Source organism: Sipha flava, unplaced genomic scaffold (assembly GCF_003268045.1).
Source record: "Sipha flava isolate LNK unplaced genomic scaffold, YSA_version1 86_pilon_pilon, whole genome shotgun sequence".
Lineage (NCBI taxonomy): Eukaryota > Metazoa > Arthropoda > Insecta > Hemiptera > Aphididae > Sipha > Sipha flava.
In genome coordinates, this window is record NW_020273628.1 from 1,181,563 (window position 1) to 1,209,126 (window position 27,564).

The following is a 27,564-nucleotide window of genomic DNA, read 5'->3' on the forward strand; positions in this document are numbered from 1 at the left end:
TCAAGACTCATGACGTCAATCGCCGCGTAAAATCACGTTGGTCACACCGATTACAGCCACCCCCAGACCACGTTCTGGCCACACTGTCCTACGACCCCGTCCACCCATATGGCTACACTGACCCGCGACCCCGATCACCCCCCTTTCGATCGACAATCGACTTGAGCACCACGTTTAATAGTACCCGTAATTTGGTATGAACCAATTATTTTTTCTGCCGCTTTGTTATTGCAATTAGTATTATTATTATTATTCCGATTATTATTGTTCAACGCGATATTCGCGTTTTATCGTTTTACCGTCGTTCTTGTTTTGTGTCGTCGTCGCCATTGTCAAATGAATATTGGAAGTTGTAATAATTATTTGACTATCTATTATACCGATGATGCTCATGATGACTTAACATTGACGACGTCAACGCGGATTTATTAACTTTTTTCTTTTTTTTTTTTATTATGTTTTTCAAGCTTCAATGTGATTCAAATTGAATTTAAATTTTTAATCTTTTAACTTAAATTTCATCTACTCTTTCACATTTAATTCTCTTATTCAGTCGGCAGAATTGGTTTTTTTCATATGTTTAATTTTTTTTTTATCTCAGTCATTTCAGAACCACCATTTTCGTTTTAATTTAATGGTAAGTATAACAGGATTCTACAGAGTACACACGTCACTCACATCCGGAAAATATTTAAAACGACAGCCGGGCGAACGGCGATTTAGGTGTACTTGCTATTTTTATTATTGTGATACTTTAGCTTACCTAAATTATATCTATTTCCGTGAAATCGCCCAAGGTCATTTTAAATTGTACTCTGACCTCTTATTTCATTATAACTTGTTGTTTTCCAATTTTACTAAGAACGTCGTTCTTCCTTTGCACGTCGTATTTTATTTATTTTTACCAAGTGTATATTTAATTCGTAATTTTATTTCATCTCCTTTTTTCTCTATTGTTGCAGTTTGTTTTGTATTTGTCAATTTCTATTTTATTGTTTCAAAAAGAGAAAAATAATTTTAAAGAAAACACGTTGAAAGTAGCTTCTGCCATATTATTTGCTGCTTCACAATCGACAGATATCCACTACTACTTCTACTATTAAGATTTCAGCTTCTACTACTACTACAACAACAACGCTCGAGGAGCCTGTGAAAAAGCAAACATTGAGAAAATTTAGAGTAAATATTATTTGGTCATACATTTATGCCAAAATAGGCATTAAGTCATTGTCATTTACTACCTAAGGATACAAATACAACACATTAAGACGGCTTAGATATTAAATTTAAAGAAAAATAAGGTAATTAACAATATAATATCATCTACTTCTTATCATATGATAAAATGTTATTGGCCTTTTTGGTATAAAAATTATGGTTTTTTCGGTTTCTTCATCGCTAATACATTAATCCTTATTTAAATATAAAATATTAAGTAAAGGTTATAAATCTGTTAGAAATTTTTTTTCTATTACAATATAATTTATACAACAGTATTGATAAAATATGGTAATATTTTGGCTTTATTATTTATGAATTCTAAATTACTGACAAAAATAAAATTGGACTTATTAGTAAAAATAAATTAAGATATTATGAAAAACTGATGTGTGGTGTGTTACTTGAATATCAACACGAAGTTAAAATATTTGAAGCACAATGTCTGGCCTTTGAGCAATATTCATTTAATTTACAATTTAAGATGAATACTCTAGCTATTATTACATAAATGCATAATTATATGTATGAGAAAAACTGCCTTTATTACAAATATGCTTATTAAGTTTTCAAAACTAAAATATTATCTTAATTCATTTTTATCTATTTATACGCCCTTATAATCTAGTTATAACTTGTTATATTTTAAAAATAAGTTATTTTAAATAATTTATACATCATTAATGTACTTGAAATTTTTTATTTTGATTAATAATATTTAATTTCATTAATTGTTTTTGTTATGAAAATCTCTGAACAATAAATATTTTATTTACCCTAACCTAACCTAACCAATATATATATATATGCTTATTAATACATTATATATTTATTTATTTTTCGTAACAAAAAAAAATTGACATTATCTTATGAAAATTAATTTCTTTATTATAATGAAATTTAATACTGTATATTATATTTCGTTTTTTAAAAATTAACTATAGTACATGTTAATACAAACTTAATAACAATGCCTTTAAAAATAATTTAATTAGTATCTTTATTATGATTAAATAAGAAATCAATAAGTTGCGAAACATAACAATTTTTTTTTTTTTTTTTTAATGCATTTTGAAACTTTCCAAACTAATTATTGTTTTTGAAATCTAAATTTATGTTTTTTATAAATAACATAAATTATTTAATCATTCATAAAAATCCCTTACAGTTTAAAACAAATGTCACAGAATTGGTAAGGATGACATTAAGTTGTATAACTTGAACATTACTTTTGTTTCCGTAATATAATAATTAGCATTTATTATGAATTATATAATTAGGATAATAATAAGTTATAAATAGATTTCTTATTAATTTATTGAACTATTCTCATAATGATATTTTATATAAATTTATCCCATGTTCAATGAGGAAGTTCATTCATTATTTTAACATATTATTGTAAAAACAAGCATATATCATATTTATGTGTACATAGTAGTTTCTAAAATCTAATAATGATTTAATTAATTATATTAATTTAATATATTTAATTAACACTATAAATACTGAATAAAGTCATTTTGGCTTAATTCTATTTACTTAAAATATTTTTATTGATTGGTGAAATAAATTGACGAAAGTATAAATAATGTGAACAAAGGTTCATAATATTTTCCTTTAAATTATATGTTATTCATAGTGAAAGTGATTTTGTATTCTTGTTAAAATTTTAATGATAAATAAGGAAATTTAATCTCAGGTCACAAAATCCTAATTGGAGTACACATATAATATAAAGTTGGGTTAAGCTAAAAAATTAACTTATTTGAAGTGTTTTTAGCATTTGTCTTTGATAAGATTCAATTTACGTCTGTTACCTAATACACATGAATATAATTAAATATTTTAAGATGTAAATCATCTTAGTATCAAGTTATTTATACCTTTATATTACTTATTTATAAGTAATATTAAAGTATTATGATGCTTCGCAAAAAAAAAATTTTGACCAAACATTGATAATATTAATTTATTTAAAATTGTATAAATAATAGGTAATGGTAATCTAATTTAGTGTATATGTATTCATATAGTCACAATGAGCAAAAATACAGAAGGTACTTATACTATACAGTATAGGTACTATATATATATATATATATGTGTTATATGTGAAGACAGACTATTGTTTACATTTGTATGCCTTCATAAATTTATTATAATTTTAATTTTAAAACATTTTGTGTGCACAATTCAAATTAATACATAAGTATTCTATACTAACCAAAGTTATAATATATATTTAATTATTATCAAACCACATAAAACTTATATTTTTTGACCTTGGAACAAATGTTTAAACATCAGTTATTTTTGGTCTTTGCATGTTATCTTCAATATTATTAGTTTTCAATGCTAGTAACTAGTTGTAAAGTTTTTATTTTTCTACAATTTCTTTAAAAAAAATTTTATCACTATCATTTTTTATTTGGTGTATGTTAAGCATATTTTTTAACTTATTGAACACACTATTGAGACAAATACATTTTAAATGTTTTTATTATATTATTTACTATTTTTAGATTTTTTTAACTTCTATTACATTTATTTAAAAAATATAAATTTTTATTCTTTCTCAAAAAATAAAAGTAATTGAAAATATTTACGTGCATGTAATATAAGTATTATTTCTCATTTTAAACAAACTAGAAATTAAAAATAATATGACAATGTATGATTAAAAAAAAAAAATAAATTATGTTTATTCATTAGTCACATAAGATGCAGAATTATATTAATTATTTTATATATTACCAAAATAATTTAATGAAATTTTGTAGTTAAGATTTTACTAATACTTCTAATATTTGAGATTGATTAAATTACCATATTTTTATTTTTTTCTGCTAAGAACTCAATGTAATAAAAACAATATTTCTGTTACAACATATGACAAGTTATCATTTGACTTAATTGCTTCTTTTTAAATTAAAGGTTGTCTATCCATATATATAAATACTAGTTAGTCATTTTAGAAATGATTTTGAGGACGACAATATGTCCAAAATTCTCTAATCTAATAGGTCGGTGCTTCCCAAACTTTTTTGACTCAAGACGCCCTTTTTGATCTAAGATTTTTTCAGGGTGCCCTTCTATAATTCATAGCATAACTAATCATAAAGAAAATGTTAGACCCGATAGTATTTCATGACAGCGTGGCGCCCCTATACAGACATCGCGGCGCACACTTTGGGAACCTATGTAATAGTTGAATGTTTACATTTTCACAACAATAATACAGACTATCATTGTTATCAATTTCTCATATGCATTATTAGTTCTGACTTTCTAAATTCGTGGTTTGTTTAATATATCTGAAATTTATATACTTAACTTTAGACTTATTCAACAGTTATGTAAATTATTAATGAGTACCAATTTATCATGTAAATATTACATATTTATAAAAATTTGTTTAAATAAATCTTTTTGGCTAGTACATTTTTAAAAAACAATAATTTAAAAATCAATTAAAACATTTATTATTTTTTAAATAGGTACTGTTTTCCTAATTTATTTACATTGTTCAAAGTAAGATATAATGAAGTTAATATTTTTTAATGTTTAAGTATAGATAAAAAAAAATATAAATATTTAAACAATTAATCAAATGTCATATATTTATTAATATTTTTAGGTAATATATATATATATACCTTTATTTATTTATACCTTCTTACTTGTTGACTTAATATTTATACTTTATATTTTAATTGTACTTTTCTTGGAGTTATTGCTGTTTAAGGTCTACTTTGTATTGATGTAGTGAATAATGCTTTGTATGGACGATTCCAGTATACATTTTCAAATATTATTTTTCTTTTAATTATTTTAGGTATTATTAGACATTCATCGTGAGAATTATTTATATTTAATCAATTGGACGTACATAAAGTTTTATAATATCTGTATCATTTTTTCTCACACTTTTTTTTGGGGATTTGATTTTTAGAAGAAAAAACTGATGCAAAATGTTAAAGTTGCTCATTAATATTTTTAAAATCAGAGTAGGAAATATTTACTGCACACTTGCTTTTATTTTGTAGGAACAAATCTTTTTATTTGTATTTTATCCATCCATGATTTTTATTAGTTATTTATTTAAAGGAAACTAAAAATCAAAAAATAATTTACCTAAATTTTTTATTCAAGCAATTTTCAAAATTATACTTATAAAAATAAATGAATATCACTATTTGCAACTCTTATTGTTGCAGTGTCTAACACAGCCAAAATACACTATTTTACCTATAGAATAAGCTACAGATGGATGAATTTTTTATTTATTAATTTTTTTCTTTTTATTCTGTTGTAATATGACATTAACTTTTATTTTTATATTTAGTTTGTTTTTAATATGAAGTCAGTTCAACCGAATTCAAACATGTGTTTATTGAACAAGCTTGAAACTTGTTTATTTAACATGTTTATCTACATTGTATTTCTCGGTATTGTAATAAATTATACTATTATTACTTTTTATAATTAAATTAACTTAAATAATAATATAATTTATAGTTAAAATTCAACTTTTAATTTTAATCTTAATATGTGTGATGTGTTATACTATATATTTTGTAAAAAATCACTTTATAGATAAGAGAATTTCGGCCATTTTGTCGGCATCATAATTTTTACATTATAGTATGGAGAGTCATCTATCTAGTATTTTTATATATCTGTGAATTTATTCAATAGAAAAATTTAACACCATTAAAAAAGTATAATAGGTACATGCTTCATTTGGTAACACTGTCTAAAAAAGTCTTATTTTTTTACCCATATTTATTTACGTAATTAATTATAAAGAGTTGCTAATATTGTATCAAATAAAAATTGATTTTCATATTATAAAAACTTGGAATTTTTTTTGATTTTCTTTTTATAATTTGTTACCAAAATCCTATTGTAATAATAAGTATTTGAGGAAGAAACCATTTTTTTTTTTTTTTATTCTTTTTTCATTTTATTTTTATTTATTTGGAACCAAATATTTTTTATTAATACCCCTATAAATAATAAATTAATATATTTAGTAATATTTATAATAATAGATTTACTTTTATCTAGGAAATAGTTATTATAGCTTGGATAATATTAGTGTTAAAAACTGTACATGAATACTAACCTTCACTCTTTGTAATATCTGTTGTGTTTTTAATAGTATTAATGAAACGTATTAATAGTATAATCACAGAATTATTAACAGAATATGTATTACGGTAGAAGTATCTATTTAATAAAATTTAAAATGAAATAAATTACATCAGTGAAATAATGAGGTACACCACTAGTGATAGCAATAGTGTTAATATCAACTAATGTGTACTTCTATGTGCATTGTGCATATAGTATACTTGAGTTATTATATACAATAGTAATTAAAATATTTTTAATTTTGATAGATCTTTATTAAAAAAAAAAGTCAACTTAGCGCCTATTTTTAATTATATGTACATCTACGTATTGTTGATCAATAGTATAAACTAATTTTTAATTTTTCGTCGTGTTGATAAATTATTTTAAATTTTAAAATAATAATTATCATCTATTAATCATATAATAATTTTATAGTTTAAAATTAAAATTTGTTTATTATTTACATTTTCATTGCTCTTACAGTAATTCAATTGTAGGACCCTTTATTTGCGGGTTCTTTGGTTTATTATGTAATATAATATAATATAATATATTATATAATATTATATATTATAATAATATTATAATATTATATAATATTCAATTTATTGTTTATAATCACACCAGTTATGAGAAATATAAATTATTTAACTATTCAACTATTCATTTTTTTATTGGTGACAAAAAAAATGTTACTTTGTTGGACAACGCACACATTACTCAAAAATATATATAACCCTTAATTATTGATAGTTATTTATTCACCAAAAACCCTTTGAATAGTAATAATAATTAACATATTATATTATGCCTCAAAATCACATATATTCCATGTTACTTATAGTTATCATCTATGTTGTTAATACTCATCACGAAAGATTGGTACAGATTAAAAGTTGTCTTCTATACATAATATATTTGTTGACTGTTGATATATTATAATAAAATCATGTTAATAATGTCAAATGTAATTTTTGAAAGTTGTGTAATGTATAACCACATTTGATAAGTCGAGAAACAGTTGTACATACTTGTTTGCAATAATTTAGAAACCTTCTGACATATTGCCATGATATTGCCATAATTGAAGAAAATTATGGTACATAAAAAGCAATGTATATAATCATGATGTATTTCTCTACTGTTGAGTTCAAAAGATAGAAATATGGATCATATGACAATATTTATATGAAATTATTTTCATGTTAGTACATGGTCCGTTTTTAAACTTTGTGAGCGAGTCAATTAGTTATTATGTACAATATTTACTCACTGATCGTCTGAAACATCGTATTGTATTCAAAATATTATTTAGACTTAATCATATTATCATAGACAACAATCTATGTACATCAATAAAATAATTCTAATTCAATATAAATCTATCTTACCATATATTCATTGTGTTTTTAGTCTTTTTAATTGATTCTGTAACGAATTTTTTTGTCTTAGGTAATTCATAACTGTTAACATTTTTATGTAAAATATATTAATAGAAGAATGCAACTTCTTGATAAATTTCAAATTTAAATCTGAACTATAAAAATTATGTATAAAATATTAAAATATCATAGTTTGTACTACTGCATACTAATCTGATAAAATGTAATTTAAAACCTGTGTACTTCCAGCAACAATTAAACAATTAAAAAAGCAATCTAAGCGATTAATTTTTTATATAAAAAATGTAACTATTTTACTACATTTAATATATCTTGCATAATATGATAAATAAATATATACTTCCATTCCTCTTAAGTTCACAATTGTTAAAATAATTCTAAAAATAAAATAATTATATTCAGAATTGCCGGTTAACAAAATATATATATTTTAATTTTTTTATAATATTTATACTTTTGTTAATTTATGGTACATAATACAGTACAAATAATTGATTAGGATGGAATTTACTATATTGTTGTACTTGTAACTATTTTCATTGAAATTAAATATTTCTAGTTTTTATTCTATTTAATATTAATTTTATATTTCTAATTTTATATCCTATTGACAAACATGCTAATGTAATATATATATATATTACATATGTATCCAGAAATTGTAAATCACTCTAAAATAAAATAATAAATATGAAAACAAATAATAACAAAAATGTAAAGTTGTTCAATAGTATAGAACTTTTTAACTGAAAGATAGTTGGACATTAATTATTGTATTAAGATCCCCATAATTAAACTTTGATAGGTGTCATATTGTAGTATTCTTTCTGAAGGGCATTGGAAGTAGTATTTTGGATTTTACTGTCTTTGACAATCAAACGTATAATAATTTATGATATCCATTTTTAAAATATATTCAATTCAATTTTGTTATTAATTTTTTTTTTATCCTATCAATTTTAAAGAAGTTGACAATATCAGTTTTTAAATTTAAAATTGATTTTAATTGTGTTTTTATAAAAAATCGCATTAATTAATCAGACAGTACATTTAAATTATCAAAATCCATAAGTAATGTGTGTAATTGGTAAAGACAGAAAATGATCGCTCCCAATTCCCTTAAAAATAGTATATATGAAGTGCTAAAGTTAAAAAATATATTCCATCTTTGGAAAAAAGATTTTGAGCCCAATAGAGATAGTTAAAGTATACAATAAATTGTTGTGTTGTTAACTATAGGGTTTGAAATTATTTATTTTAGCAATATGTATAACTTAAAAATTATATTATTAAATATTAATAAGATAAGCATACTTTGTGTTACTGCGATGAATACAGGTTATATATCTATTAGTTGAATATATAGAGAGAAAAATATTATTTTCCATTTTTTTATCTCTTAATTGATAGATATAGGTTATTGATTTTATAATATTAAAAAATATATATATATATATATTTTTTCTGTAAGATTTTTATAAGATCTTACCTTGAATTGATAAATTACTAAGTGCCAGTTAATGCTCTAAATTGTTATTGGTTAGGATACATTTTTCTGATAACAATTAAGTCAAGAAAAGTTGAATGTTCATTCGATAAAATGTATTATGTTAAATTAAAGCATTAACTGGCCATATTTTAGTGTATAACTTTGTGGAAAATTAAATGAAGTAGATTTTTTTCTGATATTAATTCATATGAACTACATATAATTTTGTTATAACAAAAATATTAATATTTGGAAAAAAAATTTCAAATTTTCCACCCTATTGATTGCAAATATACAATAAATTATATCGGTATGAAATCACTTATACATTTAAGTGATTCTACATTTTCACTAGTGCGCGAGGAGTTCGATAAAACTAAACTGTTCGTATTATAACAAATAAAAAAACCTCGAAAAGTGCAGTGAGAAACTAATATTGTCATGGACTTAGCAAATCTTCTCCGAACGACCGACATCGAAGAGAAATAACTTTATAGTACTCTGGTGTTGCCGCGAAGAAGTGTTACCCTGGCTTACCATTTTGGCGGTGCACCCGTGACGTACGTATTTGCAGATGTTTTGATTATAATCAACACGGATTAAATGTGAAGGGTTTTTATAAAATTTAACAGATAATTATAGACTAACTATATAAGTTAAAGTTATGTGTATGTAATATATAGCGTATAGTTGTAATATTGCACTGCTATGTGTTATATCCTAAGTATTATCGAAAGTGATGTATTGCTTAACTTATTAGGTCCAACATCGGACACGGTTAGAATAAGACTTATTAAGACCCATAGAAAGGTTAGCTATATAATTTAAGTTAATAGTAAATAGTAACACCTTCGAAATTTCATCATTAGTTGTGGCGTCAATTTTAACTTGTGTCATTTTTATGGGGCATTCGATTAGATAATCCTGCTATTCCCTGTGTTAAAAGTATTTACTTTAAATTGGCAAAACTATTCAACGTGGAAAAGACAAAAAAAAAAAAAAAGTTAAATTACTTGTATAATCTCCGAATAATATTAATTTAATGTTATAGCGCTTCAATAACTAGGTATTCTGGACTATAAACATAGAAAAATGACAATGCATTTTTATAATTATTTTATTATTGATAATCAAAGAAAAATTAAATTACATAATTTTTAATATTTGTTGGTCATATGAAATTACTACTTTATTGATAGTAAGCGTAATTGCATAATTTATCTGTAAAACGCTTAAATTTTATATATAATAATGCATTGAATAACAAAAATCAATAAGTGAATTTCATAATTTATTTTAATTGTAAATTTATTTTTTATTTCCTTTCATCAGCTGGAATAATATTTGCAATAATTAATTATGTACTCGTATGTTAGAAGTGTGTTTTTAAATTCAGTCTAATTTAATCAACTGTATGAGCGACTGTAGATGATTGAATTAGCTGTGATTTTTTCTAAATACACTAGGCTTTTCGATAATTTTCTAAAAAAAAGTTTCGTTTGGTTTATTCTTCTATATTATGTTTGCGGGATTTGAATAAAATTCATGTGTTAAAAACATTCTAAAATGTTATGATTTGTATGAATTAAAAAGAATTAAAAATGAAAACTATTGTATCAACTACTCCAAGTTTAGAACTACTTCAATACAGGTATAATAAAAACATTTATAAAATATTAATGAGTACATAAACCAAAAATTAGAGGAAAAATTGTAAAATTAATAATATTTTATAATAGTATTTGAAATCTATGCTATGACCTATGATTATTGTTAAGCGAAATAAAGGACTGCTTTATTTCTATGTTGAAAATCTATTTGCTCGTTAAACATCTAATTAAAAATACTGAGAATATTTTATGAAATATATATATATATATATATCAATAATATTTACAAAAAAATATTGACTAGGGAAATAATTCAAATAAATAACTAAGCATTATGGTTGAAAATGGTAAAAATGCAATTTTATAATACAAGGCGTGTATTTAAAGTAAGGTCACTAAAGCCGCTACGTTACCGTGAAATCCGGCAATACTGTCGTTACGTTGATCCCCCTCTACAATATAGTACCTGGCAGAACTCCATGGAATTCTTAATATCAACGTAATAGCCGATCTAGATGGTTGTTTCGGTCTATCACTAAATTTTTACACACATAAGAAAAATCCCTCTATAGAAATTCATCGACAATTTAAACAAGTTTATGAATGTAAAAAACCGTTAGAAAATGTAGAGATTTTTTTGCTGGCCGCCTTAAAGGTCACCATGAGAAGCGAAGCAGCAGGCCGTTGATCATGGACGAAACCGTACATAAAGTTGAAGTGTTTGTGATCGAAAATCGCAGTTTAACCCTTGATGAGCTAGCCGAAAAACTTGCAAGGAGTGTGGAGTAGGAACTCTACATTTAATTTTGGTGAATAATCTGCATTATCGAAAATTATGAATCAGACGGATCCCAAAAATGCTAACCTTGGAACACATCATCTCCTTCCTGCGCGATGCGGCGAGATTATCTTAGTTCGATGAGAGGATACATAAGTTCGTCGTTTGGATAAAGAATTTTATAAAAAGAAAAAAAATTACGACTACATAAAAAAAAAACAGCTTAGATTTTAAACTTTTGAATGATATATCATATTTTGAAAGAAAATGGAGACCTTCCTTTAAATAAACGCCTCGCGACTATAAGCTAATTAAAAAAAAATTATAATCCTCGTTTTCTCTCTTGTTTCAACTTAGGTTTAGGACTAGCAGCAAGTTTCTTGTTGACATGGTTAAAAACGTTTAAGCTACTCAGCGGTCGTCTAATCAACAATTTTAACATAAAACCCAGAAGAATATGTTTTTTTTTACAGTGTTATGACGTGTATTGAAAAATGAATAATTATAAATAAATACTAAATAATTAAATATCATTTAAAAAAATCGAGATAATCAGATGAGTAGTTTCAAAGAACATACGTGACGAAAATTCCATTTTAATATGTATATACTCTTATGGAAAATTATATATCGAGAAAAAATAAGATAACATTTAATGTTATACCTATACTTTGAATATTTTATTATTATTATTATTATATTATGTATATTATGCATTACAAACGGAAGTAAAAGAATATAATAAAAAAAGAATTACACAATCTAACTCCAGTCACTAAAATTTTCATACTATACCATATCTTGAGTAATTGCGTTCTTTGGGAGGAAATTCAGGGGTTATATCCCCCCATCATTGGTTTTTTTTTCCAACCAGAAAACAATTGATTATGAGCAAAAAGTTATCACTGTTAACCCACAATAAACATTCACAATACAGGCTATAGATAATGGCAATTAACATCCGCAGACCTGTATTTTAGGGGGTACACACATACATTTGTGCCTTAACAAAACGTGTAGGTATATTTAATATTGTGGTTATTAGTCCCAATAAATGTGTTGTCCTTGAATATCATAATTTTTCCAGATACCTACAATTATTTATGATTTGTACGTATGTAATCAATTGTACCTTTTATGTTTCATACAAAAATGTAAAACCTTTGGTTTTATTTTTCTATTACAATACATAATTAATTTTTTACTGAATATTTTAGAATAAATTATATTTGATTTGAGCAATATTGGTTAAAATATGGACCCCTTATTCTTAGGTTTGCCTTACGTCCCGGAAAACTGGTGTTAGACTTCGCGTCCCGGCGTTCCGAAAAATGATTTCGGGACATCCATATGTCCCGACTTAGACGTTTAGATCAATGGTTCTCAAACTTTTTTTCCACGGAGCCCCGAAAATCAGGAATATTCAAGACAATAATAATCATTAATATTTCATATTTAAAAAAAAAAACGCAGTTCAAAATTTCATTTATTTTAAAGTTCCGATTTTGTCATTTACTGTGAAAACTGGTTATTTTACGTTGAATTGATAAATTTACTTCATTTGATTTTATAAAAATACCAGGCAAGTTATGAAGTCATAATAATCAAATTTTATCTGAAGTCTTGTAAATAAAATTGGTGTCACGAAAACATATAACTCGTTACGCAATTCAGGTAATCATACCAGTGTTTTTCCTCAACAACTAAGAAATATAATAATATTTAAATTTAGATGGTTAATATATGCCCACGGAGTCCGTGGAGCACAATTTGAAAACCTCTGAATTAGGCTAAATATAAATTTAGACCTTTCCATATGGCTTATACATTGTTATTTGATATACAAAGATTTTTTTTTCTATAATGCAAACAGTTCTTCACCATTACTAATCTTTAGCTGTAAATTTTAAAGTAATTTTCTTAAAAAATTTTAAAAAATTACTTAAGCTTCGTGGAACTCTGAAGTGATCTTTGCGGAACCCAATGGTCCCTCTGAACATAATTAAGAAAAACTGGTTTAGAGAAAATGTAATATTGTTTAATTTTTAATTTCAATATATAATAAAAACATAATTTGTTATTTACGTATAAAAATATATAATATATTTTATTTTACAAAAATATTTATCTTATGTTGAAATGCGCTTAGGAATAAGTTGTTTCAATATTAAAAACTATAGTCTGTCCAGCGAGAGATTGTGCCGGTTCTGCGCATGAAGCATGACGATCGAGCCATCGCCAAGATTTTGTTTCCTACTCTTAGCTACCCAATCATTCAAGACAGCCGATCGATAATACGACAACAGTTTGTAAACAGCCCATTGATTATTGCCACCCGTATAGAATATACGTGTGCACAAACGACTCGTTTGCGCACATGTACCTTTTTAAAATTCGTTTGAGCATAACAATTAGTAATAGGGATCGAATGATTTATTTGTAATAATCGAATCATTCTATTATTTTTTGATTATAAAAAAAATCGAATGATTTTAATAATCAAAATAATGGTACTAGACATATTTATTATAAGCAAATTAATTGAATTATTCGAAAAAATTGCCTTGTTTTACACATTGCCCATTGGTTATACTAAATTAAGAAGACGACTGTCAGTATTGTATTATTATTTATTTTATTTTTAATCATTGGTATAATTCCCGATATCAGTAATCACTACACTAATCGGTTTAATACGTATAAATATTTGAATTGAAAATTTATTTCACTTTCACGATTATAGATAATCATTTGATTATTTATACAAGCAGTTAAATCATGAATCATTCGATTATTCTCATCACTAGTAACAGCGCATTTTCCTTCTCTCTTTAATATACGAGTAGGCTTAAGATTATCTATTTAAACAGGTGTGATTAAAAATGTATATGTATGTCTGTTCCAAATATATGTGTAATATTATCCTATTGATAATAGTATTAATAGTAGTCTAGTACTGTTTAAATGAATTAAATATTTTTACTATACTAAATTTAAGTTAGGCATTAAGTCTGATTTTCTTCATATTAGTTAATCGTTAATTGATTTATTTTTATACTCATTCCAATTATTTTCTGATTGTACCTCTTTCTTAATTGTCCCCTTTTTTTTTTAAAAAAAAAGTTTATGATTTTATTATTCATTGAATTTTGCTTATAGCACTCATCTGCCAATGATATATTTTTATTACAAACTTATATTGATATGGAATATAGATTGATAATTTGTACCGATAATTCAATTGCTTTAGATAGGTCCAAATTTAAAAAGTACAAAATATATTTTTTACGTTGTGCGAAGACGAGTTGGCCGTTTTTAATTTGACAACGGGATTCGTTATGCTCTAATGAGTCGTCAATTTTCAGGTATAAAATGTGGAATGTGCGGTTACGAGTTGCACCGTTGTCTATCGTTAACGAAGTGGTCTCAATGGGGAAATATATAGCTGGGCGTGGGTTGGGAATGCGTAGGAATGAACTCATTTTGTTCGTTCCACGGCTCGGTTATCTTGCTGGACAGACAGTGGCGGATTTAAAGGTTCAAATAATGTCGGTAAATCTAAAATAAGGACCTCGTAATAAATGTATCACTAACATTCTTATCCCCGTTTTACAAAGCTGCTTGCAAACGATATTTCAGATTATATTATAATTTTTTTTTGTGGTAAAATTTAAAAAAAATTAACTACAATTTAGAAAAGGGCTCCGTCGGTATTCGCCGACTAAACGACCGTTAAATCCGCCCCTGTAAACATATTATATAAGTGTATAGAGTGCTGTGTTTTAAAACCAGGTGATCTATTTAGATGTACCAATAAAAAGGCTTGTTATAGTTTATATTCGGAAACGAGTCCTACATTTTTATTAAGTTTTACGTACTTTTAACTACGTTGGTCATTTTTGGCAGGTATTAAAAATTCTTGTGCGTAATTATGTTAAACATTTGTACGCAAACGGGTATCGCTCATGCGCATGCTTAATGGTCATTGATGTGTGGACGAGTACGACCTATGCACCGTACCTGTACTCTGTATTAATATTTAATTCCTTCAATCTCGATTTCCTAACTTTCTATGAAAAAATGTATTTTTATTTTTATTGTTTTTTTTCTTATTATATGAAATTTGTTGTATAATATCTGTGAATGATACGATATGCCACATAAAATTATTCTGTTGTTCCATTGATAAAACCAAGGTCATATCCTTTTTTTTTTATTATTTATGTTGTCATCAGGATAACTCAATTCTGATGAGGCAGTTCACCCTATTATGTTACGGTATCGCGTGTAATAAAATTCGGACTCGGAAAAACTCGAATTACCAACTACAGTTGATTTGATTACAGAATTTAAAAATATTCTTTCTAAATTTAGATCTAATGACAACAACTGCGAATTAGTATTTGATACATTAAAATTTTGTGTTAAATTTAATATAAAGATTCCAAAAATTAAATAATGAACATTTGTACATACATTTCATGTATAGTTGATCTTAATGAAGATACGCAACCAATTATTACATAATCTAAAAAGAAGAAATTAATTATTCTTTTTATTTTGTAATATTATATGAAATTTCTAAATTCAAGAAACTTTAAATATAATTTCTGCTATTGGAAACGAATAAATCTTAAAAGCACTGACACTGATTAAGCTTGTTTGTTAAAAACATTTGATATTAGTATTACTTTAATATTATGAATAATTAATGAATTAAAAACAAAAATCAGACTGTTTAAAAATATTCTAACTCAGAATTGTCTATAGGTTCATCAATGGTAACTATTACTCAATAACTCCAATGACTAGATCAATCTGACCGAGCAGATATTTTTATTAATTTCTATAAAACAATAGAATTATTTAGTACAATACCTCTAACATTGTTGTTTATGCGATATAGCTTTTTTTAAGCTAAATATTGCAAAATCTAAACTTCGGCCCAAGAACACATCGAGGATCATCTTGACGGCTTACTTTTTATAAGTATTGACCAAGAAGTATGTATAAAACTTGATAATGGAGAAATAATTGAAGAATTCTAAGTATTAGTTCCAGGGAATCGCCGATTAATCTTATATTTATTTGTTTTTGTGTGACTAATATTTATATTTATTAATACTGGTGGAAATTGGGAAGGGCGTAGCCCCCAAGTCCTACCAAGCCCCTAAAAACTATTCCCTTTAAAATAAGATAAATGTTAAGCTAAAGTTAAAAAATATATTCTATCTTCAGAAAAAAAGATTTTGTGCCGATCTTTATACCGGACCTCATGTAAAACTAAATCCTCCATAAAATAAAATATAAGTTAATGTTTTCAATGATAATTTTGAACAAACATAAAACACATGTGTAATCATATTGTATTTTTTTGTTCCAAGGTATTCATTTATAATGCAATTTCAGCTCTAATAAGTGACCTTGATATAGCCTGACCCAAAGTTATCTAACTGTTGATCCGATCCTCATTATAGTGTTATAATTTAGTTTAATTTTAATTATGGAAAAAACCACAAATGTGCATTATTATAAGCTAGAAACGATTTTGGAGAGTTTGAACGATTTTTTGGTATTACCACTACAATTCGTTTATATTTCTGTATAATATCCCCTTCCCCATTAAAAATTCCTAGGCACGTCACTGCCTTCGAGTATCTTATGATCAGTATCTGATATGATGTACACGTATTTGGATATTTTATATATTGAAACTAGTCTGTTTGAAAGTTATAACTGCTCTACTAGGGATGTTTAGGTCGAAATATCGATGCTTATGTTTGAAATGTTCGAATTTTTTTGTACTTTTTTAGTATGCAGTATATAAAAATCGTTATACAGTATACACTATACAGCTATAATCTGGGTTCGTAAGTTCATGCCCTAAAAAACGCATAAATAAGCATGCGATAATGCATTAAAATTTGATCAAATATGCATTAAAAATCTATTAAAAACTATGCATGAAAAAAAATGTATAAGTATTTTTTTAAATAATAAGAATTATCCATTCATATTTCCACAGGCGTGCGCAGACTTTGTCCGCAGGGGGCCCTTAAAAAAAGTGAACCAAAGATTCTTGTTCTAAAGACTACTAGTATAATTAAATATTTTAAATTTTATAAATTATTTATTTAATTCAATATGTAAATATAAAAATAAATACTATTTAAACTTACACAATTTTTGTCTACGAAATCCTTATTATATATTATTATTCTATTTACAACTCCATCCTTCTGTCCACGGGAGTAAGGTTTTTGAATGTATCAATTACATCTTCAATTTGTTATATTATATGCAAGTTCTGATTATTCTGATTAATAACTAATAAATTTATTACATTTATTCACAGATATCAATTCTATACTATAAAATTAAAACTGGCTTTACTTTATTCATATAAAATATAAAAATGTTCGCTATCTTGTATAGTATAGATATACATTTATTAAAGAAAAAGCCGGGGACCGCGGCCCACCCGACCACCCCCATGCACACGCCTATGCATATTTCCAAAAGTTAAGTGTTTTTCTTCAGTTACATTTTATTGGAATTATAATTAGTGAACACACGTTACGTCGAAAATAGATAGATTGCAATGGACATATCAATCGAAGGAGAGTGGTAGTGGTGCGCAATAACATTGTTTCCGTGGTACTGCTTTTAAATTATAAAATTTAATGTAATAAAAAATAATAATATTGATAAAATACTAAGATTTTATAAACAAATTCGAAAAAGTAAATAAGAATGAATTATTGATCTATTTTTTTTTTACTTCTCCAAAAAATGATTTCGCTGAATTTACATTAAATAATATGTGTTAATGACTCAAAAAAAAAAAATCAACTATATACGCTAAATATACCAATACACACAAAAACATGCTCTATTAAATTTTAGTTTTTTATTACCATTGTTATGAAACGGATTTTTATCTCAATTAGTATATTTTTCGATATAGCAAAGAAAACATGCAAATGCATGAACTTACGAGCCCTGATTATGAGTATTTAATAAGTATTTAAAAAATATAAGTTAAAAAATAGTATTTTAACTCTTGAATGAATTATTTTATCAAAAAAATAATACACTGTACAGATAATAAAGTGTGCAACAGATGGCAGCTCTAAAGGGAAAACAAATTTTTTCGATGTTCTTTAACATCGATGGTTTTCATATATACATTGAACACATCATTATTTGAAAAGTGGATTTATCGATACATCGAATATCGATGTTCAAACAATTTTGCCCATCCCTTTGCTCTACTGCTTTTATTTCTTCAATAATTTATGTAATGCGAAATTAGTCAAAATACTTAGAACTCGTCCTTATCGTTTTAATCGTATCTGTTCTTATTTTATATCAATATACTTCGTATACTTACATCAAATATTTTTTTAAATTTATTATTTAGTTTTTTATTTATAACCTTTAATATTTTTAATTTCATATTCTTTATCGGAATATTTTTATGAAAACGTTAAATGCTCATAAAATGAGAATCAAATAAATGGTTAATAGGTTATTAGTATTTTAAGTAGAAATCAATCTAAACGTTTTAAGTATTAAAATATACTTCTTTTTTCTACATTTACAGTTACAAATGGTAAAAACATAATTTTTTTCAAAATTAAAAATCAGCGGAAAAATAGTGTTGTTCATAAAACAAAACAAAAATACTACAGTTTTTGCACAGAAAACTTTAATTAAAGAATGCTCAAGAATAACTGTTTTCCCGACAAAGTAGCTACATCTGACTTCTTCATAAAAATTGTTCGGTTGAATACTCAAAGACTATTGTTTTTTTTTTTTAACACTGTAATCAGTGTATCTAAAAATTCAGAAAACCTTAAATTCATGATATTATGACAATCACCCATGACAACGCAAGAAGCACGACAACTATTGAAAATGGCAATAACAGTTTCCATTTAATCGACTGTTAGTTGAATTGTATATAAAAATAATTAATAATTTCTTAAACGCGGATTCAGAATCTTTTTATTTTCTCTGCAATTTACTTATTATAGGTATATTGAAGTACTTATTTTGATGAAAGTGGATTTAATAAAGATAGCTAAAATTACATAAAATCTGAATCAGTAAAACGTGATTTCAGGACGCAATCAGGTTGTCATATAATTTTACAACTTTAAATTTAAATAAATGATTGATTTTTTCATTAATCTAAGATGTAGTGTTATACCCTAAGACATGAAATTTATATAGGGTTTTGTTTGAAATTTTCAAAAAATAAACTTACGATTCTATGGTTTAATTTAAAAATTGAAAGTACATTTATTTTAAAACGCTCCTGATATCACATTTAAATATTTTATATTTTCGATAGTTATATTAATATAATTTGTATATATAGCCAGTGTTTACTTTAAACCTTCTATCATGGGGTATCGTAAAAAATTTCAGTGGGTATACGGTGTGATATAAGTAAATAATTAATAATTAAATAGATGTTTTCGGAAGAGAGGATTCATCTCTTTGAAACAAACACTAGCAAATGTATTCTACATGTATGTGTATTATATACAAACAATTTTGTTAATAGTAAGTACTTAATATCATGGGCGTAACTAGAGTCCAAATATTGGGGGTGCTGAAATTTTTGAAAATAAAATTAAATGATATTTAACTGTAATTACTATGGATTATATAGATCTTAAAAAAAGAACTGGAATACCACATTTGAACTCAGGGGTGCTAAAAGCCCTATTGTGCCCCATAGTTGCACCTATGCTTAATACTAATTATTACTTTAACATTGATTCGTAAGTTTATAAAACAAGATATTTAAAATTTATCTTGTATTAGAATCTATGTCTGAAATGATCAATCCACTGATTACAAAATAAATTTTGTAATACGAGTAGATACTGAAATAAGGTAAAATATAAAAAAAATTGATAGCATATGTACTAGTTCTACTACGTTATTATTCTATAGTTTTCTTTTTATAATATATTATTTTTTCTTGCTGCAATTATTTACTTAAAATTAACATTGTTTTAAGTATACTTATATCCACTTCGATTTTTCAATATTTTTGTCTTAACGTAAAAAAAAAAAAAAATTGTATTATAATTTTAATCTTAAAATGAAAAAATGTCAACACATTTTTAACAAACTATTTAGTCATAATCTTCTTTGATTTATAATGACGTACATTATTAATTATTATTTAGTAATTATTCTTGCTAATACCATACTGTAATCGCTCTTCTATTTTTTAACAACTTGGACTTCTTAAGCTTGAAAAATGCATGGAAGCATCATAACTGTTATATTGTTATAAGTTTTTTTACGTAAAATGTTGAAAATAATTTCGATTTAACAAAAAAACTTTAAGATGTTATACGAGTACAAAAGTCTTCCTTCATAGGTATCTCTTACTGATAAAAATATAACTGATCAACTAACTTCTTTTACTCAAAAAAGTTTTTTTATACTATTATAGTACATTAGTTTTATATTAAAAAAAAAACATTACAGTAATATCTTTCTCTAGTCCACTATTATATCTTCCCAGTCTAAGAATGTCGCCCTTTTTCCTTATTAGTGGGACTAGTTTTACATAAAAGCATCTCAATACCCATAATATTAAAGAACCAATAGCGATTATAAAATAAAATTAATATTAAAATGTGTCTATATGAATATACTTTATAAAATATTTACCCAAGTCTATGTACTATGATTTTTAAACACTAAAATAATATATGTCGTTACCATTGTCCATAATGCTACGTGTTTATATTACGCATTTGTGAAATTTTTTAATTATTTAACATGTGCAGTAACAAACATTACATTTTTCTAGGATTGAGTTAAATCTTTCAAAAGTATATAAATATGATACTATAAATTCGAATTTTCGTATTATACGAATATATATATACTTATTATACGTATTTACTAATTGGTATATGTAGGGGGTTGATCGTAAATATTTATTTTAGTTCTGTAGAGGACAAAATCCAGAACCCCCCATATACCTTCTTAGATGTCTCTTAAACATGTCATAGCGGTATAAAAAGTAGTTTATTATTGTGAATGCATACTGAAAACCGAAAAATAAGATCAGATAATAATAATCATAGATATAGATTTAAAAAAAAATTGCAATTCTAAAAGCTATAGTATACGAAATTACATCAATTTTGACGTCAATATTATAATTTCGTGTTTAAATTTCACCAACTATATTTTATCATGACCTCAAAATTGGTAGCTAAATTATGTATTATTATTATTATGTAGCAAAATTATGTACCTACATAATATAAGTGCATGTTTAATATTTCAGTTGAAAAACTATACACATTCCTTCGAAATCATATTACAAAATAGAAATTATTTCATTTGACACTGGTAATTAAGTTACTAATTATATTATCATGTTTGTATAGTTCTATCATTTACACACTATAAATTTCTGAAAAATTTATCAAAAATATTTAAATACACAATAAACACTTTAAAATAATTAATAAAAATCATATGAAAATATTTGTATCATTCCCACTGATCAGTGGCGTATACAAAAAGGGGAATGTGGAGATCAGATTCCCCACCCTAGGCCTTTTATAAAATGTTATAAAATAATGTTCTTAGGGTGAGCGCGTTAGAAACGTAAAAAAAACAATGAATTGTTTGCAAATGATCGCCCTTCATATAAAAGTTATGTATACGCCACTGCAACTGATTTTGAATGAATCATTTTTCAAGGATAGTTTATCATCACCAGGGTTGGGATTTTATAGAACTTAAAATTGCATAAATATGCGCTATAATATTACCTTAAAAATTGATAAATAAGCTCTCAAAATATACAATAAAACAACAAAAAAAAAAAAAGGAAATTTATTATTTAATAATTTTATACGAGCAAACGAGACGAACGTGGACTGTATAAAGCGAATTCTACTTGTTCATTGATACTCGACTATTAGTAGATTTAGTAGAAATCGATAAATAAACCCAAAAAAATCAGCAGATAACAAAAATTAGAACCAAATAACTTAAACGAAATTATTGTATTATATTATACCTATCTATATATTATCACTGTAATTATACAGAGTTGTATCAGCGTAATCGGTCTATTTACTTAATCTATACATTTATAATTTAATTTATAATTAAAATTAAAATTTTGAATCTTGAAAATTCGATCAACAAAAATCAAAAGTACGTTTACCAAAATGCAAAAAAAGTCTCAAAAATCCAAAAAAAGCACTATAAACTAAAAAAACGCAAAATATACAAAAAAATGCAAAATAACATTTTTTATTTGAGTTCTCTGTATCATAAAACATATTTTTAGCTTATTCTGCTATTTTTAAGCATCTCATAAGAAATATGCAAATGCTATAAAATCCCAACCCTGATCATCACTAAATAACCTTGACATTAAACTTAATATTACCGCATATACAGTGTTTCACTTGGTAAAATTAAAGAAGGGGGACTCTGTATGTTTTAAAAAAAGAGCGTCCCCAAAACTTGTTTAGCGTTATAATTATAACGTAATAATAATAGGGGGGCGCTAAAATTTCTGAATATTAGTTGGGGTACTCCGTCCCTTCAAGTCAAGCACTGCGCATGCATAATATGTTTTTGGTAGGGCTTTCACTATCTTATCTTCTGTAAAAACTAACCGATAAATCATAGTTATTTTACCACGTGGCCTTTTCATGAAAAAATGCTAATATGTTATATATATATTTATTGCTAATATATTTTAACGAAACAAATTTAATTGTTTAGGCAAAATCATGAGTGTTATAATTAGATTACAAAATCTACCATGGTCAGCCAATGCCGCAGACATAAGGCAATATTTCCAAGGGCTGTCAATACCCGAGGGTGGAGTTCATATCGTCGGCGGGGAAAAAGGCGATGCTTTCATATCTTTTAGGTAAATAATAATTAAGAAATTAATTTGGTGATTGAAATTTTTTTTTTTTCATTTTCTTATGGTTACTTCTAATTATTTAACAGTACTGATGAGGATGCTAGACAGGCTATGCTTTCTGACGGTGGTTGTATTAAGGATGTACAAATCAAACTGTTATTGAGCTCACGAAATGAGATGCAAAAAGTAATTGAAACCGCGCGACAGCAGACAATGCAAATCACGCAGGTCTACATGCACCAAATGCAGCAGCCGCAACTTCCCCTAATTGGATCGTTGCCACCACTAACTGCTAAGGTACACAAAACGAGAACTATGTGCAATTATTTTTATATAGGTGCTATTATTTTCGTTTTGAAACTAAAGTCGTTTTGTGTTTTTTAAACGTAAAGGTCTTACCTCAACCTCAGCAACAAACTAGGCCAAACCAATTGGTCACCATGTTGCCAAGACATCATCCTATTATGGACCCGACAGCGGTGCTTATGTCCCAGGATAAGCAACAACAGCTCCAACAACAGTCGCAGCAACATATGTCTCCAAAAGCAACGGAAATTAAAGATCGTGATGACAAAGGTGGTTATAAACGTGAACGAGTTCGATCAAAATCTCGGGAGCATAGGTCGAGGTCGTCCCGCAGTGGCGGGAGCAATAGACGGGATAGGTCGAGATCTAGAGATCGGCGTCGTAGAGATAGGAGTCGTGGAAGAGATCGGTCCAGAGACAGATATCGTAACGGTGGCGGAAACAGAAACTCTTCTAGTCGAGGAAGTGGTGGAAAACCACACACGTCCAGATCACCGGTTGGAAAAACGATGGATGTTAATAAGGGCATCCCTGATCAACAACCTCCGAACAGCAGAACTTGGAACGGTCAATATGAGAATATGCAGCCGCAAGCGATGACCGAAAATCATCAGCCGCCGTTGATGAACGTTGGACCCCCCGGCAACGTTGGTTTTAATCACTTCAGAACACCTCCTCAGCCACCGATCGTTCCCGGTTTGGTCACGAATTCTTATCAACAGCATCCGCAACAAATGGCGAACAGCGAATGGGGTGACGATGAACGTTTGCCGCTTCAGCAGCAGCCGTACATTCCGAACAACGATTTCCAAGGAGAAACCTACGGTGGTGGCAGTGACGACGAAGACGACCGGCAAGCCGAGTTCGACAACAATTACCATCGGAGATTCAACGACAACAACCCGACCATGAGGAGAGGACGACCCGGACAAGATTTTCACGATCAACAGGGATTCGGCACGAACAGAAATCCGAGATTTCACAAACCACAACAGTCCATGGCCGGTGGGGGGCAGCAAAACCGTGGCGGTCACCGGCAATTCGATTCTTTCGGAGGCGGTGGCGGGCCGAGGTTCAACCATCATCAGCAGCATCCTAGGTACGGCGGTGGACTGGACGGTAACGGCCGCGGTGGCGGCAGACCGTCCCGGTTTAGCTCGATCCAAGACGGCAGCGGGGGGAAACCGTCGAGGTTCAACGCGATGCAGCAACAACGTGGTAAAGACGACGATGGCGGTGACGATGGGTCGGACTTTAACGATCCGAAGAGAGGTGCAGCGCCGGCCCGGTTCAACGACCGGTACAGGTACGACGTGCGCAACTCTCAGACGCCGCGGGCTGAAGGTCTGTGCGTCGAAGTGAACAACATGACCAATCATTTCTCGTACGGCGACGTGCGCAAAGTGTTCGAGGGCATACACATCGACGGGTCGGCGATCAAGATCCAAAAGCATCGCCAGGGCGTGGCGTTTGTGCGGTTCGACAACAACCACAACAAGAACCTGGCATTGCGGATGAACGGGAACGCGTACAAAGGCAACAACGTGGTGGTCAAGCATTTGGACGACGAGGCGTACGAGCGGGAGAACACGGACGACCGACCGTACCCCACTACGGTGGCAGCGACTGTGGCGCCGGCAACGACTACAGCAGCGGTAGCGACGGCCTCACCGAACGTTGTGGATCTGGTAGACCTGGTGGATGACGAGGAAGATAACGACGGCGGGAAGCCGTCAGGTGCGAAGCGTAAGAAGAACGACGTGCGCAGCGACGAGGACTGCAACAATCTAGTGGTGTGTGACAAGAACCCGTCAGCGTCCGAAGGTGGTGGCAACGGCGGTGAAGGTGAAGTACAACAGTCACAGCAGCAACAGCCGCAGCAGCAGCAACAGCAACAGCAACAGGAAGTGCCGACCAAGTATCTGAAACTGAAGCAGCTGCCAATCACGGTGACGGAGGAGGACGTGCTGAACGAGATGGAAGGCGGTGGCGAGGTGCGACGTGTAACTTTTTACCCGGACGGCGAGTTCATGGGTGCCGCCCTGGAGTTCCGCAGCGTTGACGAGGCCGAGGCTACGTTAAAAAGGTTCGACTGCGTGCTTCTGGGCTCCACCCCTGTGCCCGTGCTGCGGTGCACTTACAAGGAGTATGTGCAGATCAAACGGAAATCCGGCGGTGGGACCAGACGGTTTTCCGGGGAGAACACCACCGGCGGCGGTGGTCGCCACTTTAACCACCAGCAGCACCACAACCCGATGTCTGCGCAGCCGCCCGTCCAGTCGAATGTCGTCCCAACCTGTAGCCGTTCCAACTGCGTGTACGTGCATGGGCTGCCCACGTCCGTGACCAACACGGATATCACGCAGTTCTTCGCCGACACGTCCGTGCTGCCCGACAAGATACACATCATGTTGAGCAAGTTTGGCCGGCCCACCGGCGAGTCGTACTGCGAGTTCAGCAGCGTGCAGCAGGCGCACACGGCCTTGATCAAGGACCAGTGTTACATGGGCCCCAACCTGGTGCACGTGTCGCCCATCAACCGATCGGACATGATCCAAGCCATTACCAAGCCGATGCAACAGCACAACAACCACCACCAGGACATGTCCTGGGGACCGGGTGGCGGTGGAGGCAATCGCGGCGGTGGACCCAGGCAGCACAACATGATGTCCGGACCCAGACAGCAACACCAAGGACCTCAGTCCTCGTACGGCGGCAGTGGTGGCCACAATGGTGGGTACGGCGGTGGTCGGCCGCAACCGTACATGAACAACGCGCGCGGCGGGGGTTACACTCCCCGGATACGCGGGCCCGGACCGAACACCGGGCCGGACGGGTTCGGACAGCCCGGCTGCGTCGTGGCCCTAGACAACGTGCCCTACTGCGCTGACGTGCAGGAGATAGTAGACTTCTTCTCGGGCTTCGAGCTCAACAGCCAGAACGTCATCAGGCGGTTCAACGACTTCGGCAAACCCACCGGCGAGGCACGTGTGAACCTCAGGAACCCGCAGGAAGCCATGCGAGCCGTTCGCGTGCTCCAGAACAAGCCCATTTTTAACAGGCCGGTGCGTCTCACTCTCTTGTGAGACCCTTGCAGTTAGATTATTATTTCACGCATCGCCTATTACTTTGTAAATAGATTTTTCATTATTCAAGATTTAACTTGGTTTTTTTATACTTATGTATTATATTGAATAAACGTGTGATGAAAAATATTCTTACTTGTTACTGCTGCTGATACTGTATATGCTTCGCCTGCAGCGAATTTCCCTGTCCATTATATTTGTTAGTCCATATACAATTTTTTTCCCATTCGTTTCGATTGTTTTCCGAATTTTTTTCCGATTGATTTCCATTTTCATATGTAAATCTTATATAAAATTTATAATTTGCTATCAATAAATATAATATATTGTTATATATATTATTCATTTCAACGCGTAACTTCCAAGAGGACAAATGTAATGATTGTATTATGAATTTAATTTAACTACATATAAGTTTAAAAATATGTAAATATATCTTTTTATGAAAATAAATATAATGTCATTTAATAGAAAATGTGTGTCATTGGGTATTTTTTGTTTCATTTCAATGCTATAAACGGTCGTTTTGTACCATAGGTGTGCGCAGAGTTTAAGGTCGGAGGTTGCGAATATTTTTACCAGTCCATTTTT

The 27,564-nt window shown here is 29.0% G+C and overlaps 1 protein-coding gene across 1 annotated transcript; it reads left to right on the forward strand.

The window, feature by feature from the left end:
- Positions 1-185: 185 nt before the first annotated feature.
- On the forward strand, positions 186-27,359 carry LOC112693386. Its single transcript, XM_025568425.1, has 5 exons — positions 186-637; positions 963-1,301; positions 23,434-23,584; positions 23,668-23,878; positions 23,974-27,359. The coding sequence occupies exons 3-5, from the start codon at positions 23,442-23,444 to the stop codon at positions 26,971-26,973; spliced, it is 3,354 nt and encodes a 1,117-aa protein (XP_025424210.1). The 5' UTR covers positions 186-637; positions 963-1,301; positions 23,434-23,441; the 3' UTR covers positions 26,974-27,359.
- The last annotated feature ends 205 nt before the right edge of the window (positions 27,360-27,564 follow it).

Excerpts from the sequence above, each read along its gene's own strand:
- LOC112693386 (XM_025568425.1), top strand. The coding sequence starts at position 23,442 with ATGAGTGTTATAATTAGATTACAAAATCTACCATGGTCAGCCAATGCC. Across the intron at positions 23,585-23,667 it reads GATGCTTTCATATCTTTTAG|TACTGATGAGGATGCTAGAC; the intron begins GTAAATAATAAT and ends ATTATTTAACAG. Across the intron at positions 23,879-23,973 it reads TGCCACCACTAACTGCTAAG|GTCTTACCTCAACCTCAGCA; the intron begins GTACACAAAACG and ends TTAAACGTAAAG.